General features: G+C 38.0%; 1 protein-coding gene across 10 annotated transcripts in view; it reads left to right on the top strand.

Annotated features, from left to right (window-relative positions):
* The window catches only part of KIAA0825 (KIAA0825 ortholog), a 251,648-nt gene extending 229,660 nt beyond the window's left edge, over positions 1-21,988 (top strand). For 7 of the 10 annotated variants that reach the window (XM_074933019.1, XM_074933017.1, XM_074933022.1 and 4 more), the window contains one exon: positions 17,053-21,988. In XM_074933019.1, coding sequence (XP_074789120.1) covers positions 17,053-17,167 — 115 coding nt within the window. In that variant the 3' untranslated portion in view covers positions 17,168-21,988. The remainder of the gene's footprint in view (positions 1-17,052) is intronic. The other 3 variants (XM_074933015.1, XM_074933014.1, XR_012635634.1) reach the window with 3 other exon arrangements.
* Positions 21,989-22,073: the final 85 nt, after the last annotated feature.

Below are 22,073 nucleotides of genomic sequence, written 5' to 3'. Positions count from 1 at the left end.
ATTTAAACCTTTTATTTTGAACATAATTTATTACATAATCAAGTAGTCTGGTTCTCAGATTTCTACACAACTTCCCAGCAGGTGCTAATTCTATCTCGCCGTGCACTGCTGTGTAATTTAGTAGCACCAAATATAGTTCTGGATGTGTTACTACAACTTTTTTTTTTTTTTTTTTTTTTTTTTAATGTTGAAGCACACGCCGTTTTTCATGAGCCCATTTAATTGTGGCACTCAGACTTCAAATAATATGCCTGAAATAATACTCTTTTTGTGAAAAATTGTTATGCGTTTAAATCAGATTGTAGTCTATGACCTGTCATTTACACAGTTGGTATGTCTGTCTAGTGAACACTGATTTTTACATGCTTAGCAGCTTCATGATCTGCAGTAGGATTTTTGGATGTAGAGAGTACTAATCCAGAACCATCACATAACTTTTTTTCTGGCTTAAAAAAATCTGTCCTGGTTTATATGATTGATATAAAGCTTCCATAAGCATACTTAAGATTAGAATATTAGAATCTGATAATTTCTTCCTTTATTTTCTTTTATAGCTTTTAACAAAATGGTTTTTGTGACAAAAAGCTTTTAAACAGTATTAGCACCTTTTGAAACTTTTCTGGGAACTCCTTTACTCCTTTTATGGTTTTTTTTTCATTCAATTTTCTGCGTACATAGGTCTTGTACTTTTTATGTCATGCTCTGGTTTTTTGTTTGGGTTTGTTTTTTTTTTGTGTGTGTGTGATTTCAGTTAGTTCCATGAGCTTATAGAATGCTTTCAGTCTGAGAAATATTTTGCTCCTTGAACTAATTGCATCATTTACTTTTTCCATTTTCTTATCTTTCCATCTATTTAATATATTCCTCCAGGATAAATACTCTCCTAAATCTCCGTTCTAAGGTTTACCTGTTTGTGATTCTGTTATTGATTAACCCTTTATTCTTCAGATATTATGCTGACTTTTAAGCCAGTGTCCAACTTTTAAAATATTTAAATTACTGAAGCACTTCCTTATCCCAGTAATAGCTCAGTCTTCGGAGGTCTGTCTGTTGAGTGGATTCCACAAGGGAATCCCCTCATCCTTCACCAGTGATGCTGTGTTGTGCAGGGAGTAGCTGCACCTTGTTTCTCTGCAAGTGTAAATATTCCTTGTTTACATATTTTTCAAGATACCTCTGCTTGCAAACCTAAGCAGCTTTTCCGACAAGAAGGGGACTGCTTAAGCGTGTCTGTTTCCATGCTTCTACCTTTTCCTTTTCCCATTTTGCAGTGTCACTGGTGCTGTCACTTCCATTTTGGCTTCTCACAGGTATCAGTCAGAGAATTTACAGCAATAGCCGTAGATTTGAGGAGCAGAGGAGCTTACCTGTGGTTGGCATGAACATGGGAAAAACTTATCCTGTGCAGTATACTTAGAACCTGCCTCTTCTATTTTGGCATGGTGTCAATTTTATGAAACTATTTAAAGGCGTTTTACACAAATTCCATTGTATTCTACAGATAACTGCCTGGTTTTAATCTCTTCCATGATACCTGTATGTCCTGGTCTTCTAATAAGTTTTCTGTGTGGGTTTTAGGGTGTGCAGCTTTACAGTAAAAAGAATATTCAAGGCAGAGGATGAAGGGCTACACAAATACCCTTTTTTCTGATTATTCACCTTTTTAAGGGAGAGGTCAGCGTCCGTATGACAGGAGAGCGTCTGTTTTCTGCAGTACCACGGTTGGATTTTAAACCCTGATACACGAGTGTGCGTGCTGGTGGGAAGCAGGACAGGTATGATAAAAGTTTGGTGGTGAGTGGCCCATGTGAGGCAGAAGAGGTGGGTATGGCGTTTATGTAACTGCAGTTTGTATGAGTGTGGGATGAAAATGAGTCAGGCCTGTAGTCATTTTGTGCTTGACCTCTCAAAGGTTCTTACGCTCGTAAAAACCTTAATGTAGCCATTACAAGCACTTAATCTCTTCCTCTGAAGTGACTCAGTCACTAAAAACTGTTGTAAGGAGACAGAAAAAGCGTACTTTTACAGGATGCCCACCTCCATCTTCATGTTTTGAGCCATATCTGTGGCTGCTTCAGATACTTCAGAAACAAAAAAACCTGCTGCTTAGGGTGAAACAGAAATTGCAAGTGCCAGCTGCAGCAGACACTGTAGGTTTTATGATCCTAAGGCACTTTATAATTTCTAAATCTATCATTCTTATTAAAAATACTGAATAATTAAAACCATTTCAATACATTTTCAACAATTTATTCTTTTAATATTTTATCCTAGAATAAAGTTCACATGGTGATCCACAAATATGTAGTAAGAATGCTGTTTGCCTTGAGCAGAAATAGAGAATTAGAATTTCAAAAAAGAGAGAAACATCGCACCAACTTTGGCTTCATGGTCTCATTTATTGTAATATCCATCATTTCTTTATTTCTTTGGCAGCTCTTTATGCAGGAATTATTCTTTTTTTCTGAAAGCACTGAACTTTGTGCTGATTTCTGATTTTTAGAAATAAAAAGTGCATTACCAGGAGCTCAAATTATTACTTTTTCTTTTTTTTTTTTTTTTTTAACTATTTGCTACCTCAGACCTATCCTAATCAGGGTTGATCAAACCCTGTTTCTTTGTGTCATGTTCTCTCAAATGTGTAAGCAGCTTCAGAGAAGTTAATAGGGTATGGATTCCTGCTTCAAATACTGAAAATGGCATTAATTGATAGGCATTTTGCCAAATACTGTAGGCTCCACCTGTATCTGATTTTTTGGGCATCTTCCAAGTCTTCATATGTGATTTCTGGATGATATGTGGTTTTATCAGCTCAATTTCGGTCCGCTCGGCAGATAAAGGAGGGGAAATGGTATTCCTGTCATAAGAAGATTTCTGAGATTTAGAAAATGTTCCCATCCCGCATCAAGATTAAATCCAAACCTTTTAAAGTTCATTACACAGAGAGACAAAGGCAGGAGCCTGGCAGGTGGGGATTTCACCGGTACATGGGAGACCCTTCCTCTGTCACTCTTGCATGTCTCCTGTGAGTCATCTGAATTAGAAAAGATACAGACCGTCCCACAGCGGCACTTTCTTTCTTCTGTGCGAAGGAATTAATAAAATCCTGCAGTATTGCAGCCCGACAGAGTGCTGCACGTCTCCCCTCGTTCTCCCTGGCCAAGGCGGCGGGGTAGGGATGTGAGCCTCGGTCCTGGCTGGCAAAGGCCAACCTGTTAAACCGTCTGAAGGTATTTTCTGGATTTCTAGCTTTGAAATGTGTTTTCCTTTCAAAAATTATGTAAAAGTGGGTATACATCCATGAAAAAACATTCACCAAATTGGTGTTTTCCGCGTCAGTAAAAGTTGCGAACATATGTCTTCATGAGTTTCCTGGTTGCAGATATATGCACGTAATCCCAAGCAAGTTCCCAGTTCCAACAATCAGTGGGAATAAATATCATTTAGATGACAGCAACAACAAACCTGTGCAGTTCAATTGAATCCACATGTCTCAACCAAGTATTTGCATGGTGTTTCTGTTTTCTTACATGTCTCTGTCTTCATCCGTCTCCTCCCTGCTTTGTGACTTCCACTCCTGACGTCGTATGTCTCTTACACAACGAGCTGTAAAACTGCCTTTTTGCTTTATCTGTGGAATAACGGCATCCTTGGCTTATGTACCCTACAAAACAATGCCAGCCAGGAAGTTTGGCAAGTAATTTGCCAAATGTCATTCTCGCTAGCCTGTTAGGCAATTATTTAAATCTTCACTGGAGGACATAAAAAATTGGTATTAGGTATATTGTGCTCAGATCATTTAAGTTTTATCATATTATATTCATGTTTGTGGTTTTTTGTTTGTTTTTTTTTTTTTTTTCTCTGTGCACCACAAGGTTTTGGCTGTGGCAACACTGACAGATTAATGAACAATAATCTAACAGGCCGATTCCTTTAGTATTTATATTAAGTGGAGGAAAATTCCTCAATCACTCCTTGCATTAGTAAAGCCAATATTATAATTTAAATTATTCTGCTGGATGAATTTGAAAACTAGAGCCTCACAGTCTTTAAAACAATATTTGCACAGTAGTATTTAACTTTTCAAAGAATGGAGGAGTGGAAAAAAGCTACAGTAAATATGAGGTATATTAAGACATTTCATCTTGTAGTATTTCTGTTTAATCAACCCCCTATTTAGCAACTATTCTAAATATGTATCTTGAAATAAACACTATTTACAGTTAAAAGATTTCCATGTGTATGCATGTTGGGTAAATTAATTAATCAACATGATTTTAAAATGTATTTAAATCACAGCTTTACCAAGTTAACTTTGAGCAGATGATTTCCTCAAGATCAGTTTTACGTACCGGAGCTGAGCACCCTGTTCTGTAGAGTCACCAGTCTTTGTAATGGGTCAAAAAAAGATGGAATTTGCCTTTGTTTATTCATCTTTTTCCAGTTAACAGTAGTTTTAAGGCGTGGACCTGAGCTAAGCAGAGGACGCAAAGCTCTTTGCCAATTTATTCTGGAGAGCTGTTGGGGAATTTTTTCTAGCTCTCTCCCTTATCTCGGTTGCAAGGTGTTGGTCTGTGTGACTAATTTCCAATATTTTCAGTCATCTCTTCACTTACCTTTCTCTTAGCATTTGTGGCTTTCTCATTTCTGGATGTAAATATTAGTTACACTGATATAAACGATATTATCTTCCATGGAATGAACTGGGGAAAATTACTAGCTTTTCACTTCCAAAATACAACACTTTATTTATTTATTTATTTATTTTGCATGAACCTTTCTGTAAAGGGTTGCAATACAGCAGTGAAAGGCCTAAATGACTTACAGTGAAGCGTACTGTGGACAGAGACCCTGTTTATATATCTTCATCTCCTCCTCTGTATTTGTTTATTCACCTGTGTGCTAGTCTGAAATTGATTTGCCAGGCTATGTAGATTTTTATCTACAGATTATTTTATTCTTCTTTGAGATGGTATCTCTGCATCAATTGGTTGTTGCATTTTCAGTCTGGCCCCAGTAATCCTCAGGGAGAGTGAGACAGGGTTATACAACCAGTTACTAAGTTTTGAAAATAAAATAAGAAGCAGCTGCTAGGCTTCCAGGCTTGTTGAATTCCATTTATTTGTGTCTAACAATGGAAACCAGCAAATTTATCCTGGTCTTTCCGTCTCTTATTTTGTTTCATTTTTTGGCATATTCTTTCCCAATCTCTACCATTGCAGAATTCATCCTGACTCAGTATTAGCCATTAATGGCCATGCCATTTAGTAACCACTTTTCATACAGTTGCCTTTCAAAAATGTACTTCAGAGCTGAAAAAAAACGAGCGCGAATTTTGTCTATTTTCTGCAGGAAAAGGCATACAGGTACTACTCACATGCTGTTCTTTACTGGAGGGACCATGTTTACCCTGTGAGTATCAGACAGGGAAATTAAGTACTGATGCGCAGTACGGATGTCTGACTTCGGCCACTTTAATTCAGTATTTCAGCTATTACAAAAGTTAGAATCACTTTGGGTTTTCTACGCAGAGACAAGTTTGCATGGATAATGTAAAGGGTAAAGTTGACTCCCCTGAAGTGGTTAGATGTTGTCCCCAGGGGGGTCATCCAAAGCCTTGGGAAGTTAAGGGAGCTTTCAATCACTGGGAGGAGCGTTTGACCCATGGCAGAAGAACCACGACCGGCTGCTGTCTGACCGAGGGAATTTTCCCCTACCAGAGCTGTGAGCTGGGCAGGAGGCCAGGACAGCCAGGGAACTGCAACCCCATGCCACCAAGCCTGGGACACTTCCCTCATCAGCTTCACCTTCCCCGGGAGCCCTGATGAAAAACTTAGGAAAGGAATGAAATAGGTACATTCCGGTGGCAGCTGGATTATATTCAAACATTTGTATGTGTCCTTTTCATACCAACAAAAAATCATTATTTAACTTGTCTGTGGTATTGGGATTATATTCCCTGGAACACGGTTTTGCTTGCGTACCATCTTGTGATATTCTGTATTGGACTGTTGTCAGCATTTTCCATAAGGCACTCTCTACTTTTAAGACGGCGTACAAATGTAGTATCTTCAGAGACTATTCAAATCGCAAGCTGAAGGCTGAGAATGTGTAAAACGCCAAAAATTAAGGTAATCCGAGCAATTTAAAGCCTGCCCTCACGGGTGCAGGTATGGCCTCCTTCCCTCAAGCCGGGTCCCACGTGAACGCAACTGCAGAACGGGGAGCAGCTCTCTCGGCGCTGTCGCTGGCATATATCTACAACACTGTCATGCCACGTAGAAATATCCTCCGATACCATCTTTAGTTACAGGAACGCATAGTAGTCAGAGCGAGATGCAGCCGCGGCGTGCATGAGGAGGGACAACTGTGCCATATGGGACAGCGCTAATGATGGGACTAATGTTTCCTTTGGTAAGGCTGCCTGCTAGGATTTCTATAGGTGTGAAGGAGACGCGGTGTTTGTGTGCCATCTGGGGTAGCTCCACATGGTACAGTGAAACACAGCGGAACGCGGGGAGGCTGAGAGAGCTGGGACTGCTCAGCCTGGAGAAGAAAAGGCTTGGGGGGGCCTCATCCGTGGGTATGGACACCTGATGGAGGGAGTAAAGGTGATGGTCTCTTCTCTGTGGTGCCCAGTGGCAACAGGAACGCAGGAAATTGTGTCTAAATGCAAGGGAAAAAAAGTGTTTTTTACTTCAGGGGTGGTCATACTCTGGACCAGGTGGCCCAAGGAAGTGACAGAGTCTCTGTCCTTGGAGATACTCCAGTGGGACACAGCTTGGAGCAACCGCTCCAGGCCCTAGATGAACAACAACCTGAGGCACCCACGAGACCCTGGAATGGGAATGGCACCCGCAGGAGACTGGGAGATTCTGCCCGCAGGCCACGCAGGAACGGTTCTTTTTCTTTGGAATGAACATGAAAGGGCGTGAGGCTTTTTGGCAGCCCATCATTTGCTCAAATTTGAATAAAACCATTTGGTACCAAAAAAAAAAAAAAAGCCAGCTTCCTGGCTCCCCTAAACATTCTGCTTAGATTGCACATTTTTTCTGCAAGTTACAAACTGAGTGGTTTTCTTCTAAAAGAAAGAAAATTTTAAAATTCAATGCCTTAAGTAAAGTAAGGGATTATATTACTCCCATAATAATCTGTGTTTTCAAAATATTCATCTTTCTATGCTGCCGTAGTAGCCCCTTCCTAACAAATGGAGGAAGTTTCTTGTTGACAAAATATGAATTTTTTATATTCCTAAGCCACAAAGCTGTCAAATTATCAAATATAATTTCTCAGCAGATATATCTTGTGTTTGTATTTACAGAACATACATATGCCACAGTAACCACATTTGAAGGCTTAATCCTTTAAAGTATTTACATTGGGTTTTCAACATTCATTACGGAAAGCCTTTGTAAATTGAAATAAAAAGGGGAGGGGTGAAGAGAGGGAACAAGCAGTGCATGATCTGAAGAGCAGGGTATTTTTAGTAGATGCATTTTTGGTTCCTAAGCTCTACCATTTAATCATATGCAGGTAAAACTTATATTTACTTAATGGAAACGTTGCCAGCACTGTGATCATAAGACACTTCCTTTTGTGAGATCCTCTTGATTTTCTTGAAGAATTATATTAACGCTCAAAATAATTACATCCATTTCATATGATTACCAAGTTATTTAAAATTACTGCAAATACGAAATCCTTTGAATATTCATCTCCAAACACTTAGCTTAGACAAAGTGTTATTGATCCCATTCTTACATAAAATCTGCCCTCTTGAATGCCTGCATCATTACTGTTACTTGCACGAGTATATGTACAGAAGTATTTTTATATACAAGTACTCTATATGGATACATATTTGAAATATGCATTTGCACAATCAAGCATGCAGTGGACTTAATTGGGAAAATCAGATAAGCAACATCGTTTTTTGCTTATCTGAGGTTTTTGGGATAGCCTAAAGAAGAAATAGAAGAGTGGGGACAGGGCACAATCTTCAGGCAATAAGCACATGTGATCTCAGCGCAGTGATTTCTGTCAAGGTCACTATAAGAAGTTATCCTTTGTGAATAAACTTTGCTTAAGATTCTGAGCAGTCAGACTAAAAGAGAATTTGTTTTGGTCCCAGTCTGAGTAAGGCACAAGTCCATCAAACTGAAGCTGTTTAAAGTATTTTTATTAGGGTTTGGGGTTCGGGTTTTGTTGGGTTTTTTTGTTGTTTTTTTTGTTTGTTTGTTTAACTTAAAAAGCAACAGCAAAAACTCAAAATGCTTTGTTTTAAGGATAAAATACTTTACACATACCTGAAAAACTGAAAATAGCAGTTTGAGTTTAAAAAATACATTTGTGAAATTAAAAAACAAACCAAACCCATACTGAAATATTATTTTGAATAAAAACTTCCATCATTTACTTGTAAAACACTGAAACCAAATGTTTTCACATTGGATTTAAATGTGCAAGTCTCACTTTAATTAAAATCAGTTGACAATGAACAGGTCATTTAAAATCTGCCCTGATATTTAAGATCTTTCAGCCAAAACTTCCCACCAATTGGAATAAAATAACATATTTATTAAAATGCAAAGGAGAGAGTGGCAGGCACCTTCCCCAAACCTGCCAACTCAGGGAATGTGCCAGCTTTCATTTAATCTTGCAAAAGCCTTATAGTTCTGTGATCCTGCTGATATATATATACATTTCTGTAGGCTTTTTATTCTTTATGCATTCCAGCATGTAATTGACCCCAGAATCCACTTAGATGCAATAACAAGTCCCCTTTTAAGAAGACCCCCACGCCATGACTGGCAGTGAGGTAGTGGAAAGCCAGCAGGACAAGGTCTGGGACACGAGAAGCCTTACGGGAATTCAGATGCCTTAGTCCTGGTGGAATATTAGTGGATTAGATCAGTGCAGAGGAAAACTTAGAAATCTGTGATTTGCCTCTTTTGTATCCCTTTCTTACTGTAGGTTTTATGCAAACTAAAACCCCAAGTTGTTCTTGAGAGTAAGCATCTGTGTGCCCAAAACTTTTTTTTTTTCACTTTCACTCTAGTTGTGTTCATCTACTGACAGCTTGCCACTCTCAGAAGTGTATAATTAGTCTTCTGTTAATTTTTTAGTACATTCCTTTTTCTCTATCAGTCTTGTTATCATTAATTAATTAGGAGTATCTTATATATACATAAATGCATACACATATATATCTTTTCTCACCCAAGTTGGAAACACTTACCAAACTTTAAGAGCATCCTTCCAGTTTTTGACACACTAACTATGACTTCAACAACATTGCAACGTAAATGGTGTTGGACATACAGGACCAGTATACAAGTCGTGTATAAACCAAGAAATCTCAGAAAACTGAAAATAAAATTAGAGAGGCATCCTGCTGCCACAGAAACACAAGAAAATGGGCTATCAAGATACGGTGAAACGGTGACAGCTTCAACAAAGCTGGGTCAGTATGAGCCTAATTCTCTAAAATCTCAATTTTTTAAAGCTGTGCAGTTGTAAGAATGCACTGAAAAATGGAAATTTAACTCAGCGATTTTTTCAGAAGAACCAACTGAAATGTTGAGGGTATAGATCTTTCCAATTTTTTACTGTGTTAGAATTGTGAACGAAAAAGGTTAAATTAAAAAAAGACCTAAGAGAAAGCTTCATCCTGTTGCAATATGTTCCCGCTGCCTGCAGTTCATGGCTTGGTGTCTGTGAGGCTTGATTCACCGTTTTTCAAGGATGCGGGATAACAAACACTGATAACATGGAAGCTGGGTAAATACTACCTCTGCTTTCTTACTGCAGCTGGAAAGCTTCTAAAATTTTTGCCGTGTGCCTCCCACTACCCTTGACACCATCCTTCGTAGCTGTGTTCTTGCCCTGGGAAAATGTCTTTCATCATTTTATTCCAACACTTGTGAAGTTTCTATTTCAGTTCAGCACTTCTTAAATATCCTTCTAATGTCTTAACTTCATAGCTGGGACAGGTTAACCTGTGAGTCAGAGCTCTCTTCTCTTCTCATGACATACTTTCTGAAATGTTTCCCATGTACCGATATCTCCAACTCATGCAAATGCCATCTCTTCTTTTGGTTTGCTCTTTGGAAGCAGGAGCATAACTGTTGATCCCTTATAGATGTGTTTTCCTTTATGTTTCTTCCCTTGTTCCTATTCTTGTGGCATATAGATAATTAAAAACGTAAATAACAATTATCACGATGTCTTCCTCCATATGCGCTGGTAAATAAATGAATTTATTTTATTGGTAAGAAAAATTCTGGGAGGGCATTTTTCATGGTGTTTGTGTATATGCAAGAGAGAGGAATTTGGCAAAACTGCTTTAACATTTTCAGGTTTGATTTATTTCTGAATATGATGCAGGACACAGATTTTCACCTAGATTATCCTGAAAGCAATATAACTTTTCACCACAGGAGGATATTTTTTATTTTGGTTGAAGAAAGACAAGTGAATTGGTTTATGTTAGGTAGAAGTAGAGACGTTGTCCCCGTTGTTGTGATTTCAGGGTGAATATCACTACCAGAACATTTACATACACCACATCATTCCTCTGGGTCTTGGTCAGTAGTGCAGTAGTTGTGTATTTGAGGGTTACCCACTCCCCTCGTTGTTTTCTGTTCTTCAGGGGAGTTTGTGTTTAGTAGATGGATTAGAGATTAAAAGATCTGAGAAGACTACTGCACAAATGACTGAAACAAGGCACACATTTTTTTGAACGATTAATATTTAAGGAGTTAAAACGTTAGTCACGGTATTAAATAAATTATTTTAACCAAATGCAGTCTGATTAAACTTCCAGAGACTTCCCTTTTAATTTAATACCACCATTAGAAAAATAAAACATTGCCCCACATAGAAACGGAAAGATTTTTCAAGACTTGAGACTATGGACAAACATTGGATTTATTTGGCTGTCTAACAATGATGTAAAATACATTTCATGGTCCATGATTTCTCATGTTACAAAAAGTGTATTTACAACTGAAATACAAAGTGAAAGTTACAGAGATGTATATTCTTCTATTACATAAAAATGGCAAACGATACCAGCTCCTGAGATTTCTTGTCTCGTGGTGAAGTATAACATGCTAGACATTGATAAAACAATTGTTTCACTGCCTGCAAGAGCTTAATCCACAGCTGTGTCTCTCACGAACTTCAGGAAGCAAAAAGGTAATTCATTAAAATGCTTCATGAGCTGGTAGCAAGATATTATATTTTATTTAACAACTGAGTGATTTTTCTACCCACTGCAGCTCAGTGCAGAGAACACTGCTGACTTTATTGGCAGTATTCTAACACATTTAAAGGTGTAAGTTTAGTTTGGATTAAAATAAACATTTACATGTAAATTTAAATTTAAATTTATTGATTTATCATAAGAAATCTCCAAGACTATACAAAAATTCCAGTCTCCACATATTTTCCATCTCAGGTATCAATACGCCGGTATAATCCAGTACAAAGGGATAACGGTTGTTTCAACTAAAGGTGTTAGAATTCAGCAAAGGTCCTGCACGGGTATGCGAACAGGATGTGTGGTGATGGCTTTATAACTAGTGTGGAGGTTGCAAAAGGCAGAAGCAAAACACCAAAACACTTGTCTCTGCTTCGCTTTGTCACGTTTCTTCTTCTCTGTCAACTGCGGGCAAAAAAAATGGTCACTCATCTTCATCAATCCCCTAAAAATATTTATCCTCATTATATTCTACCAGGAGCAAACGTAAGGACAAGTGTGAAGTCTTCTTCTGGAGAAAAGACAATTAATCCTTTCACATCTGCTCAAGTTTAAAAGGCCACAGGAAGTACTTGCACATGAAAAATACTTTTTAAACAGAAAGGGACCCCGGGACCCACTGACCTGGGAGGGCTCCACAGCTGCGCACACACACGGCGTCAGAGAACCTGCCGCAGCTGGCAGCACATATTAGGGTTGAGTCCCTTGCAGAAAATCTGCACCTATTAAACAAGGGGATGAATTTAATCTCAATTTCACAAAATTTAATCAATTAGTTGGTTTATGCACAAACTATCACCTTTTTTTGCCTGCGTCAGTTTGTAGTGTTACTTAGAAATAAATGCATTTAGACAGAAGTTTGAAAATTAACAGCAAAACAGTTTATTAAAGAAATGGAAGGTGAATGTGTGGAAAATATTTTCATGTAAATTACATGAAATTACTCTTAAATCAAATAAAGTTAAAAGGGAATATAAGTTTAAGCCCCCTTTTTGTGTTATTTTCTTACTCTTGTCTGCTTACATAATACTTGGCAAAAAGAAGACCTTCTCTACTTGTGCTCACTGTTTTTATCAAAATTCCTCTTGAAAATAGTGTGTCTGTAAAGCTTTCCAGTGGTAATTCACCACATTAAAAATAGATAAGCTTAAGAGCTTGCAATGCTTGAAGTCTGAATATTTACCCATGTTAGGATGTTTGAGTGGCACTGTCTGCGTCTGATTTAGATCAGATGTGAATTATGTCATCTTCTTAGCTCAGTATCAGATATGTTGCTATTTTTTGATATATAGCAACTATTAAGTATAGCTAATATTCAATGCAGAAATGCATATTTTCAGCTGTCTGAGGTACAGCCGTACGGTTAATGTTTCATCATTTGCCAACACTTCCCTACAAGAGGACCTGAGATATTAGCTCTTCCGTAGGAAATAACCATGCTGTCACTGGTTTCTTGTTTGTTTGGTTTTTTTCTTCCTTCCATAGAGTTATGTCCGATGTTACATTTTCCAAGGCATTAAGAAATATCAAAATACTACATAAGGACTATTAGCAATACATAAAATGCTACTATAAAATTTTATTAGAGTGACCCTTTCTGCAGAGTGTTCCCTTTTTAGACATGGTTTTGTATAAGCTTTAGAAAAGGGCATGGTTAGTCTCTCAAATAATGATAATGAGATTTTTTAAAAGTTCGGAATACATCTGAGTTGAACGGTACTGTTACATTTCAATTTTGTTCGTGTTTAACTTGTAATTCTTCACGTCACTTTTTCCCTCTAATCTTTACGCACTTGTTATAACTAATGAATAAAGTTAGTAACTAATCAAAGAGTATCTACTAAAGGAAACTTCTGAATGAAACTTCTTAAAACGTGGCAGTCCTCTGCAGGTAAAATCTGTGTCACTTCTGGTAATGCCTTTACGCATACTACTGTATGTTTTATTTGTGATTTAATATACTACCGCTTTGGTATCGACTGCATATACTTCATTTTGATCTCTAACAAGCACCTAAATGTAATATATAGCCCCTATTACGTTTTTTTAAAAGTGCCTTCATAGAAATAGATCTACAATTTACAAAATATTGCAACAGAAAATCAAAGCAGCAGACGCATTGCCGTGTTTTAAATCCAGCCCCGCTAGAACGTCCAGCACGCTTTGTAACAGCAGATGCACAGACGATCTTTCTCTGCATCTCTGCAAACACATTTACTGTTTCTTACCTTTTCAGTAGAGTGAAGAGACAGAAGTATCACAAAACGTAGTCCTGTATACCCACCTACGTAAATGGCTGTATTGATGCTAGTTATGAGCAAGGATGGCACATGGATGCATTACTGCGGAAACCTGGGCTGGAATCACTGGATCTTCCTGGGTCACTGAATACTTCTCCCCTTGCACTTTGTTAGCTTGTGGATGTGCAGGCCAAGACTTCTTCCTCTCTTGCCTCTTAATTTACGAGGAGAAACAGAATCCCTCCCAGTGCTAGTCATCCTCTTTGACCTCATGATCTAAGGTGTAGGCAGACCAGCAGAAAACTTCAATGATTCCTGTATTTATCTGTGCTGACACGTTGTGCTGAAAAATATACTGCTAGGTTTTTCTCCCCTTGATTAGTCACATGCAAGACAGAAAGGAACAGCATACTGAGAAGAGTTTTTAGGCAATTCACTTCAGGTGCACACAATATATAGCATCTACGTTATTTGATATGCCAGCGTATTTTGAATACATATATTTAATCAAATATTTAATTCTGTAAGTACACAAGTATATTGGCCTGAAAACTTGCAGTGCTACCCTAAAGATTACAAAGGTGGTGGCATTTTATTCTAAATACGTGCTTTCTTTTAAATATAAATATTATACGGAAAGTTGGGCTTTCTGGACACTTTGACTCACCTTATTACAGTTATCTGAACTCTAAGCAAAATGTAGATGAAGATATGATGTATTGGTTCAAATAATTCCAGTACCCTTTTGAAACATTTTATTTAATATTCCAAGATATAGCCAGACTAAAATAAAGTATCTACTACCTATGTATTTGGTAATTTTCCCTGAGAGCTACATTACTAATAATTTGAAACCACAAGAGTTGTGCGAGTTGGCAGTTCAACTGATGAAGCTTGTATTTTGAAAGTAATTCATGATGGTAATTTCATTCACATTCACATTACTTGAACTGGCTAGTTGGATTTGTACCAATTACTATTGCCAAAACAATTGTCACACATTTTGGATATGCTAGTAAAAACATGTTCCATTTTGGACAAATTTTTGAATAGTAAATGTTGACTCTTTTTCCACTCGAACACAAACACCTGATTTCTCATCCTGTTTAGAACAGCAAAGATATGCTGTGACCTTCTTGCTTACGGTCCAGCAGTCTTTTAAAAAACCAGTATTGTCCCCAGACTTTAAGCATAAGAGTGGAAAAATTTCTAAATTAGATGAGGGACCAGGTGTTTGTCAAGCTCATTTCATAGATCTTTAATTCATGGATACCGTTAAGCGAATGCATAGAAGACGTTCTTATCCTCATTGGACCTGCTTAAATGCTTTAAAAATAGACTACTTTTTGATAAAATGATAATGTAATGTATTAGTAATAACTTGTTATAAAGTGAACACTAAAGAATGTCCAAACTGGATGACATTGAAGATTTTTACCAACACTAACGTTTAAGATTCAATGAAATGTGCTGACAAGTATGAAGTCACTGTCTTTAAAAGGAATCTGCTGATTTATTGTTAAGCTTCCATTAGCCAAGACTGGTAGATTTCTGTGTTATACCTCCAGCAATAACTGTTTGGAATGTATTCCATTTAGCTTTTTCTGTTGTCGTCCTTCTAAGCAAACAGCTCCTCTGCTTGAAAATATGCAACAAATCAAATTAATTAAAATGAATCAATTCGGCCGGTAGAGTGGTGTTTCAGAATGACTCTGAGGACCATAAATTCAAATTAAGGCTTGCACGACTTCTTTCTAGGTGTGAAGAGGCTCTTTGGCATATTAGCAAAAGGAAAGAGGGAAAGCAGTCACCCTGTTCAACAGCATTCACCTGGGATGCTTCCAAACGTCACTGGTGCTGAGGGTTCACGTAGCCAGGTTTTACAACCATGTCATAAAATGGAGAATGAAGCAGACAGACATAATGGCAATTAACCGCACCTAATGTTAACGTTCAGATAAGGTTAAGTATGATCGTAGTCATATATGAGTGGAGTAATAGGAAGTCAATTATTGCAAAACTTTGATCGGGGCCATGCGGTGTTTATAATTTTATTCATCGTATGCTTTGCTTGTTCTGATACTTCTTCACTCCAGGCAGTAATGTGGGCTGTCAGATTCAGTTTTTAAGGTAAAGGTATGATGTATATATGCTAATTTATACAAGTTCAATGCATATATTTTTTCCTAACTGTCTTTTAACAAATCAGATTGTACTACAGAGCCCTTGTTCTGGTTTTAGTCAGCTTTTAAACATAGCTACAAGTGCACACCATGCTCTATTGCCAATAGCGATTGTTTGCTTTTTGCAAATATGATGAATGCAAATACTCTTCCCACCATTGTGTATTATATTTGATTTAGTCACCATTCTAGACCCGTGTGTGCCTTCTGCTTTTCACAGTCTGAATGAGGACCTAACAAGTGTGGGGACAGGATTAAAGTATTGCTCCTGACATTAGTTTCCTAAAAGCAGCCTTTGTTCTGCTGCTCCTCTACATGCCTTGTGCTTTACGGGATCATCCTATGGGTCATTTATAATCTATGGGATTTAATACTTGAAAATATCATTTCAGTACTCAGTATTCATGCTTTACCTTTTGTCTTCAGCTGGTCTGAACTGGAAGCCTACACTTTTATTATCTACTTAGAACAGAAAGAGATTAATATTAAAGGGGTATCAAACTCTTAAGTATCCACAAAATTTGTCAAAAGAGATAGAGCCACACTGCTGGGCATTATGTAGGCATAATTAGAGTGATACAAAGTTTAGCTGACTATGTATCAGCACTATTTCTGCATTTATTATCCTGATTTTCTGCAAGGGAATACTGTGTGACTCTTCATGTTTTATATTTAATTAACTGCTAGAGAAGAGCAAAATCATCTTCATAGGGTTTCGCTTTTCCGGTTTTCCAGTTTTAATGGTATTAGGACTTTATCCCAAACTAGAATTGAGTATTCACATGGAGAAAGGGAAGAATGTGATACGTCGTTTATTTCTTGGTGTGATAGGTACACCTGATGGTTAAGGAAACAAAAAGCCAGTCAGTTTTGTGGTATTTTGTGGTGTAGTATCGTCACTGCAAGAGAACGATGACCATTCACGTTAAATATTTAGGTTGGACATCATGCGGTGTTTGAGTTTTCACTGCAAACTTACACAGTGTTGAGAGCATCTACTTACCTTCCAAAACACTTGTTAGCTCTTCCACTTTTTCTCTACTAGTTTTACAAGGCCTCCACCTCTACCAGCGTGTCTGGTACAAAACAGAAAAAGAAAGTACTATCACAACAAATATGAGTAAGGTTTCATGATAGTTTTGTGATAGTTTTGACCACTTGTGTCAATTGCCTTGTGGCCGTGCCAGTTGTGTGGGGCAAGATTATTGGGGGTTGTATTTTGTATGATTCAGTAATCTCAACTACCGTACCCCACCATTGCGGGAGGGCAATGAATTTCTAGTAATTAAGTTTTGTATTGACTTTCTTGTTCTAAAAACTGGTTTAAAACACTTAAAAAAAATATAAAAAGTTCTTTTTCTTTCAGGTGGGAGATGAAAGAAGGTGCAGATCTTGAAGACGAGGAGAAAGTTATGGTGGAACACTTAAAAAATGTTTATTTGACACAGAGCACTCCTACCTCAGAGGATAAAGAAGAATAATTACCTTGACAGGTTTTGGGTAGCACCTTTTTCTGAATTCAACATGATTAACTTAATGGCTTAGTTATAACTGACAGGACTAGAAAGCGCAGGAATATATATCTTGAGTAGGAGTTTTAAACTGAAGAATGTTCCCCTGTTATTGTCTAGTCACCCCATCCAGGCAGCAATTGTTCACACATGCATAAGGCGAGCAACAATATATGAAAATGTCAGTGTCACAAAACAAGGAGGGTGTATCTCGAAACTGCGGAGGCATAAAACCTGAATGACAAACCAAGAGCTGTTTTAAAAGTCTAAAACTCACTCTGAAAATAATGCGACTTTGGGCTCGTGCTAAGCAAACACCCGTGCTACACTTCCATCGGCCGTTTTGGAGCCAGCGCCAGCCTGCCCCCCGTTAGCGTCACTCAAGGACCTTTTCTCTCCCTTGGTGTTTGTGTTCTAGTTAGTCCTGCCATTAAACAACCCAAAATGGATTAAAAAGGACAGCTACGGGTCATAGGTCTGAAGTCCTTTTTGAGCTGCTCCAGGATGAGTATGCTTGGCCATTATTCCCAAGCAAAACTGCATCGGCTTTATTGCCCTCACGAATCCTAATTTAACATCCAGATATGGCTTAAAAGACACATTACAGATAAACTTGTTAGCAGCTTTTAAAAGATTTGAGAAGCATCTTTTTATTTAAAAGAATTATTCACAGGCAGTGATAGGCTCAAAGGCCTATCTTAACAGTGAACTGAGAAAATTATGAAGAATACAATATTTATTTCTGATAAATGTAGTCAAATTTCAATTTTCAAAGTAAGCCCTGTCTGATATTCAGATTTTCCAAATACTAAATGTTTTTTCAGTAAAAGTTCTTCATCAAAGACTGAAAATAGCTGGGTTAGACAGGTGGCTATTGTGACAGTATTTTTTATACTGAAGGTGTGGTTAGTATTTCCTTAGCTCTACAGAAATAATCCATCATTTTTCTATTTGTTTCTTGCACTGGAAGTCCAAGGGAACCATTTCCTCTGCCTGATGAAGGACCCTGGCAAGATCTTGCAATCTGAGCTACAGCTATTCCTGCTTCCACCACACCTTCTCGTAGACGCTCTTACGGACATAACTCAGGCCACTCGAATAGGAGGAAGACACGTTTTTTTCCTAAAGATTTCAGCAGCATCATGGGTAACCATAACCCTAACACTGCTGTAGAGCCTAATCCGAAAGGGAGTTTTCCCTCCTTTTAATTACTTTTTTTCATCATGCATGTAAAATATCAGACCACTTAAAATGAAAACGGAGACCATCTTACGAATCTCCAAAGATCTTGTTACAACACCACATCAACAAAAGGGCTGTGAGGCGCTGGTGCTTCAAAAATGCTAAAAATATTATTTAAAGAATAAAACAGACTTTCCTCTGCTGCTGATATAGTCGTTTCAGATCATAGAGAAGTGAGGAAGTGTAAAAACAATTTTTCCTTGCTTTGTATTGCACCTTTGAAGATCAGTTGTGGTCTTAGGGCTTCAAACATGGCTACAGGGATTGCCTATGATGGTAGGTATGGTATTCTGACAGATAAGGCACACGTGCTCCAAGCCATACTAATAATGTGCTCGTGTACGTGGAAGCTGGAGTTTAGAATATCCTTCCTTATTTTATCAAAATCTATTGTGCGTAATTAACTTTTTTGTATAGCCGCATAAAGTGAATTCCTGTCTATGTGGTGAAGCTGACTGAAATACTTTTTTTTGAAAAAGCTCCCCTTCTGGGAAACACTTACTCTGAATAGGATAAACGTTGCAAGTGAAATGAGCTAACCCACAATAAAAACCCTCAGTTACTCTGCAATGGGAATGTCCATACGGGGAGTTATTCCAAACTGGTTATTATCCTTTAAATTCACAACACACCTGGTTCTGGAATAATCTGTAAATAGTCATGTTAAAAAAAAAAAAAAAAAATAAAATTCTTTATGCCTCTTCCTCCCTGCCAAATTAATTCAGCAGTAACCCACTGGGTTGCACTAGGACAATCTTGTCTTTCTTAGCAAAAGTATATTTATAATTTTAACAGTGCGAAGGTGACAAGACAGAATAACTAGCCTGAATAAAAGCTGAATCTTTGAAGAATATTTTATTTGGATGTTTTTCTTACCCAAACCTATCTCTGTATATGTCTTTTAGTGTATCTGAATGCAAGGTAATGTGTGTTTGAAATTGAACTTGTCCCTCAATCCTGACTGAGAAATAGCAGGGCTCGGTCTGGTGGCAGCGTAGCGATCCTATTAGCTGACCTTCAGGGCATAAAAGAAACATCGTCTTGGCAACATCAGTTATGCTGGATAGATACTTTTGCAAAATTCACATTTGTTCAATAAAATTGCAGTAATAATAAGAGTTGTATAACCAAGATTGCTAAATAACATACCATTAATTTATCAAGACTGCTTACTTCAAACTTAAACCCTTAATTGAAGAGAAATGAAAGACACTTGAAAGAGCTGATCTTTTTTACATTGTAAGGTGTGTAAAATTAGGAGTACTTGTATAACAGATTGCTGCTTTCTTTGGCTTTTCTTAATAAAACAATAGTTCTATACTCTTACAAAAAAAGTTCTGCCGATTCTAAGATTAATTTCATTTTGGAGAGTGATGGGTTCATAAAGCTGCAGAGTTTTGCTTTTGTATTTTATGTCCTGGCTCTTCGACACTACTTGTTGATCCAAAAATGTCTCACATTTACATTTAGCCTCAATAAAAGAAGGCAACAGGAGCCAAATTTGCTGGCTGCAGTGTGGGCCCTGTGTTGCCTGACCACTTGCATTCTGGCCATTTTAACTGCTCCTGGAAAGGTAGTGAAAAATAAGGATTCAAGTCTGTTGAGTCTGGCCTTGTTGGCTCAGCTGAATTAGCTTAAAAGGAAATTATTATATTTATAGCAATGAATTGGATCAGATAGCACAAACTAGGTAACTGTGCGTTATCGCTAATGCTTACGCCTAATTCTCATTTAACATTTCTGTATGCTTAGCCTTTTTTACGAAACAGGCTTAAATGGGAGACTGCATGGCATGGAATATCTCTAATTACATTAGTTTAGCATCCAGTTCAGAGTGCTCCAAATCTTAACATCTTGCTGCTTTTGAAAGGTAGTTAATAAAATCAGAAGCAGGGCAAAATTGAGATGGCGTTAATAGTAATGAAACTCAGAAAGGCAGGAGAGAGAGAGAGCATTTTCGAAAAGATAGGCATTGAGACATAACCCTGCCTTTTAGTGACTGCTGCCCTGACAAACAGTGTCCCGTAGATCATGCTTTATTCCAGGAGAGGGCTTTTGTAGAGACTGCAGGCAACAAAGCTATTTGTTCGGGAAATATGCACGGCGGCAAATGGATGTTCTCTGATTCATCTCTACATCCTCACAGCAGTGCGAGGTAGGCATGAGGCTGGCTTCTTCCAATTAGCTTCCTCTGACAGAAATATTCCATTTCCCTCTCAGCTGGGATACCAATTATATGCTGATATAAAACTATTTTATGGAACTCCTTAAAAATATGCGCAATCATTTTTAGTGACAGACACTATTCAAACTTCCAAGGCAATAGTCAAAAGACCGAGGAATTAGACCCATTGCCCAATTAGGCATGAAATGAGAGAGTAACTTGATGGCAACGGGGAGATTTCTAAGCGAGCATATAGATCTTGAGGAGGTCCTGGCTGGTGCAGAGCCACTTCTCTGCACTAAGTCCATGCTGTAAACAGTGGTATGAGTGGAAGCAGAGGCTCTAAAACTATTTTAAGTGTAAGTCCCAGGAAGTGGGCAAAGATGAGCTCACTTTTTGCTCTACCTTTGGACTCCCAACACTTGGGAAGCAGGCTGAGCCGACTGACGTTGCCAGGCAGGCAGTAGAAGAAAAGCGTGCAAGGCCTTGAGCAGGTATCACTGAGGGCCTTGTAATACCCATCAGTAAAATGATGGAGGAACCAGATTAATCCTGTCTAGCAATAGCATTTGGGAACTGACTGCTAGCTGTTACTGCAGCAAGTGAAACAATGATATAGAGGTGGCAAAAAAACCCACTCTAGAAAGCAAGGAATCATGCAAGCAGGCAAAAATAAATCCAGACCCTTTTTTCTTTTTGCTGAAAAAGTGATTCTGTAAGAAGCGTCTCAGGAAGAACTGGCAATTACCAAGTACTAATGACATAAAAGTGATCATCTGAGTTAAGATTCTTTGTCTAAATTTAGTAGACAGCTATCCCTAAGCTGACAAGGAGCCACTCCAGTCATGGCTAGTTCAAATTCGATGACTACCAGATCAAGCCCTTTAGATCCATGACAACATATGTGATTCTGTGAAAAAATTTCAGCTGTGAGTAGGTTGCAGCCATCTCCGAGGAGAGACTTTATAATAGTCTCCCATTGAAGAAAGCGTTTTAATGTTAAAATAGCTCATTATCCAGTTTCTGCAGTAAATTGATCCAAGCTCCAACAGCTTTGGTGTCTACACAGCCCTGAGTCACATCCCTTCTCCTTCTAGAAATGAGGCCAAGAGCCGCATAATGGTGATCATATTCAACGGGTATCATCTTCTACAGTTACTGACTCAAAGAGCATCCCGTGTCTGCCACAACATACTCCGGTTTCAAACTTTGTTCATGGTGGAGGTTTGCAGCAACAGCACATAACTTTGTCTTTTCCCTTTCAGGACAGTTTTTTCTGAAAAATCATCTCTTTTCAGCTCTCCCGATAAATAAATACATTGATGAAAATTACTCCTGTAAAACAAGCACTCAGTCATTAGAAAACACCTGATAAATGATTACCAAAGCACCCCCATGTGTTTTCCTTAAGACAATGACATGATCATATACATTTTGTCCCTAGATGAGTTCACTAGAGGACAGAAAAAC

The sequence above is a fragment of the Athene noctua genome, chromosome Z (genome assembly GCF_965140245.1).
Source record: "Athene noctua chromosome Z, bAthNoc1.hap1.1, whole genome shotgun sequence".
Lineage (NCBI taxonomy): Eukaryota > Metazoa > Chordata > Aves > Strigiformes > Strigidae > Athene > Athene noctua.
The sequence above is the reverse complement of the archived record's forward strand: the minus strand, read 5'-3'. Positions and strand labels throughout refer to the sequence as shown.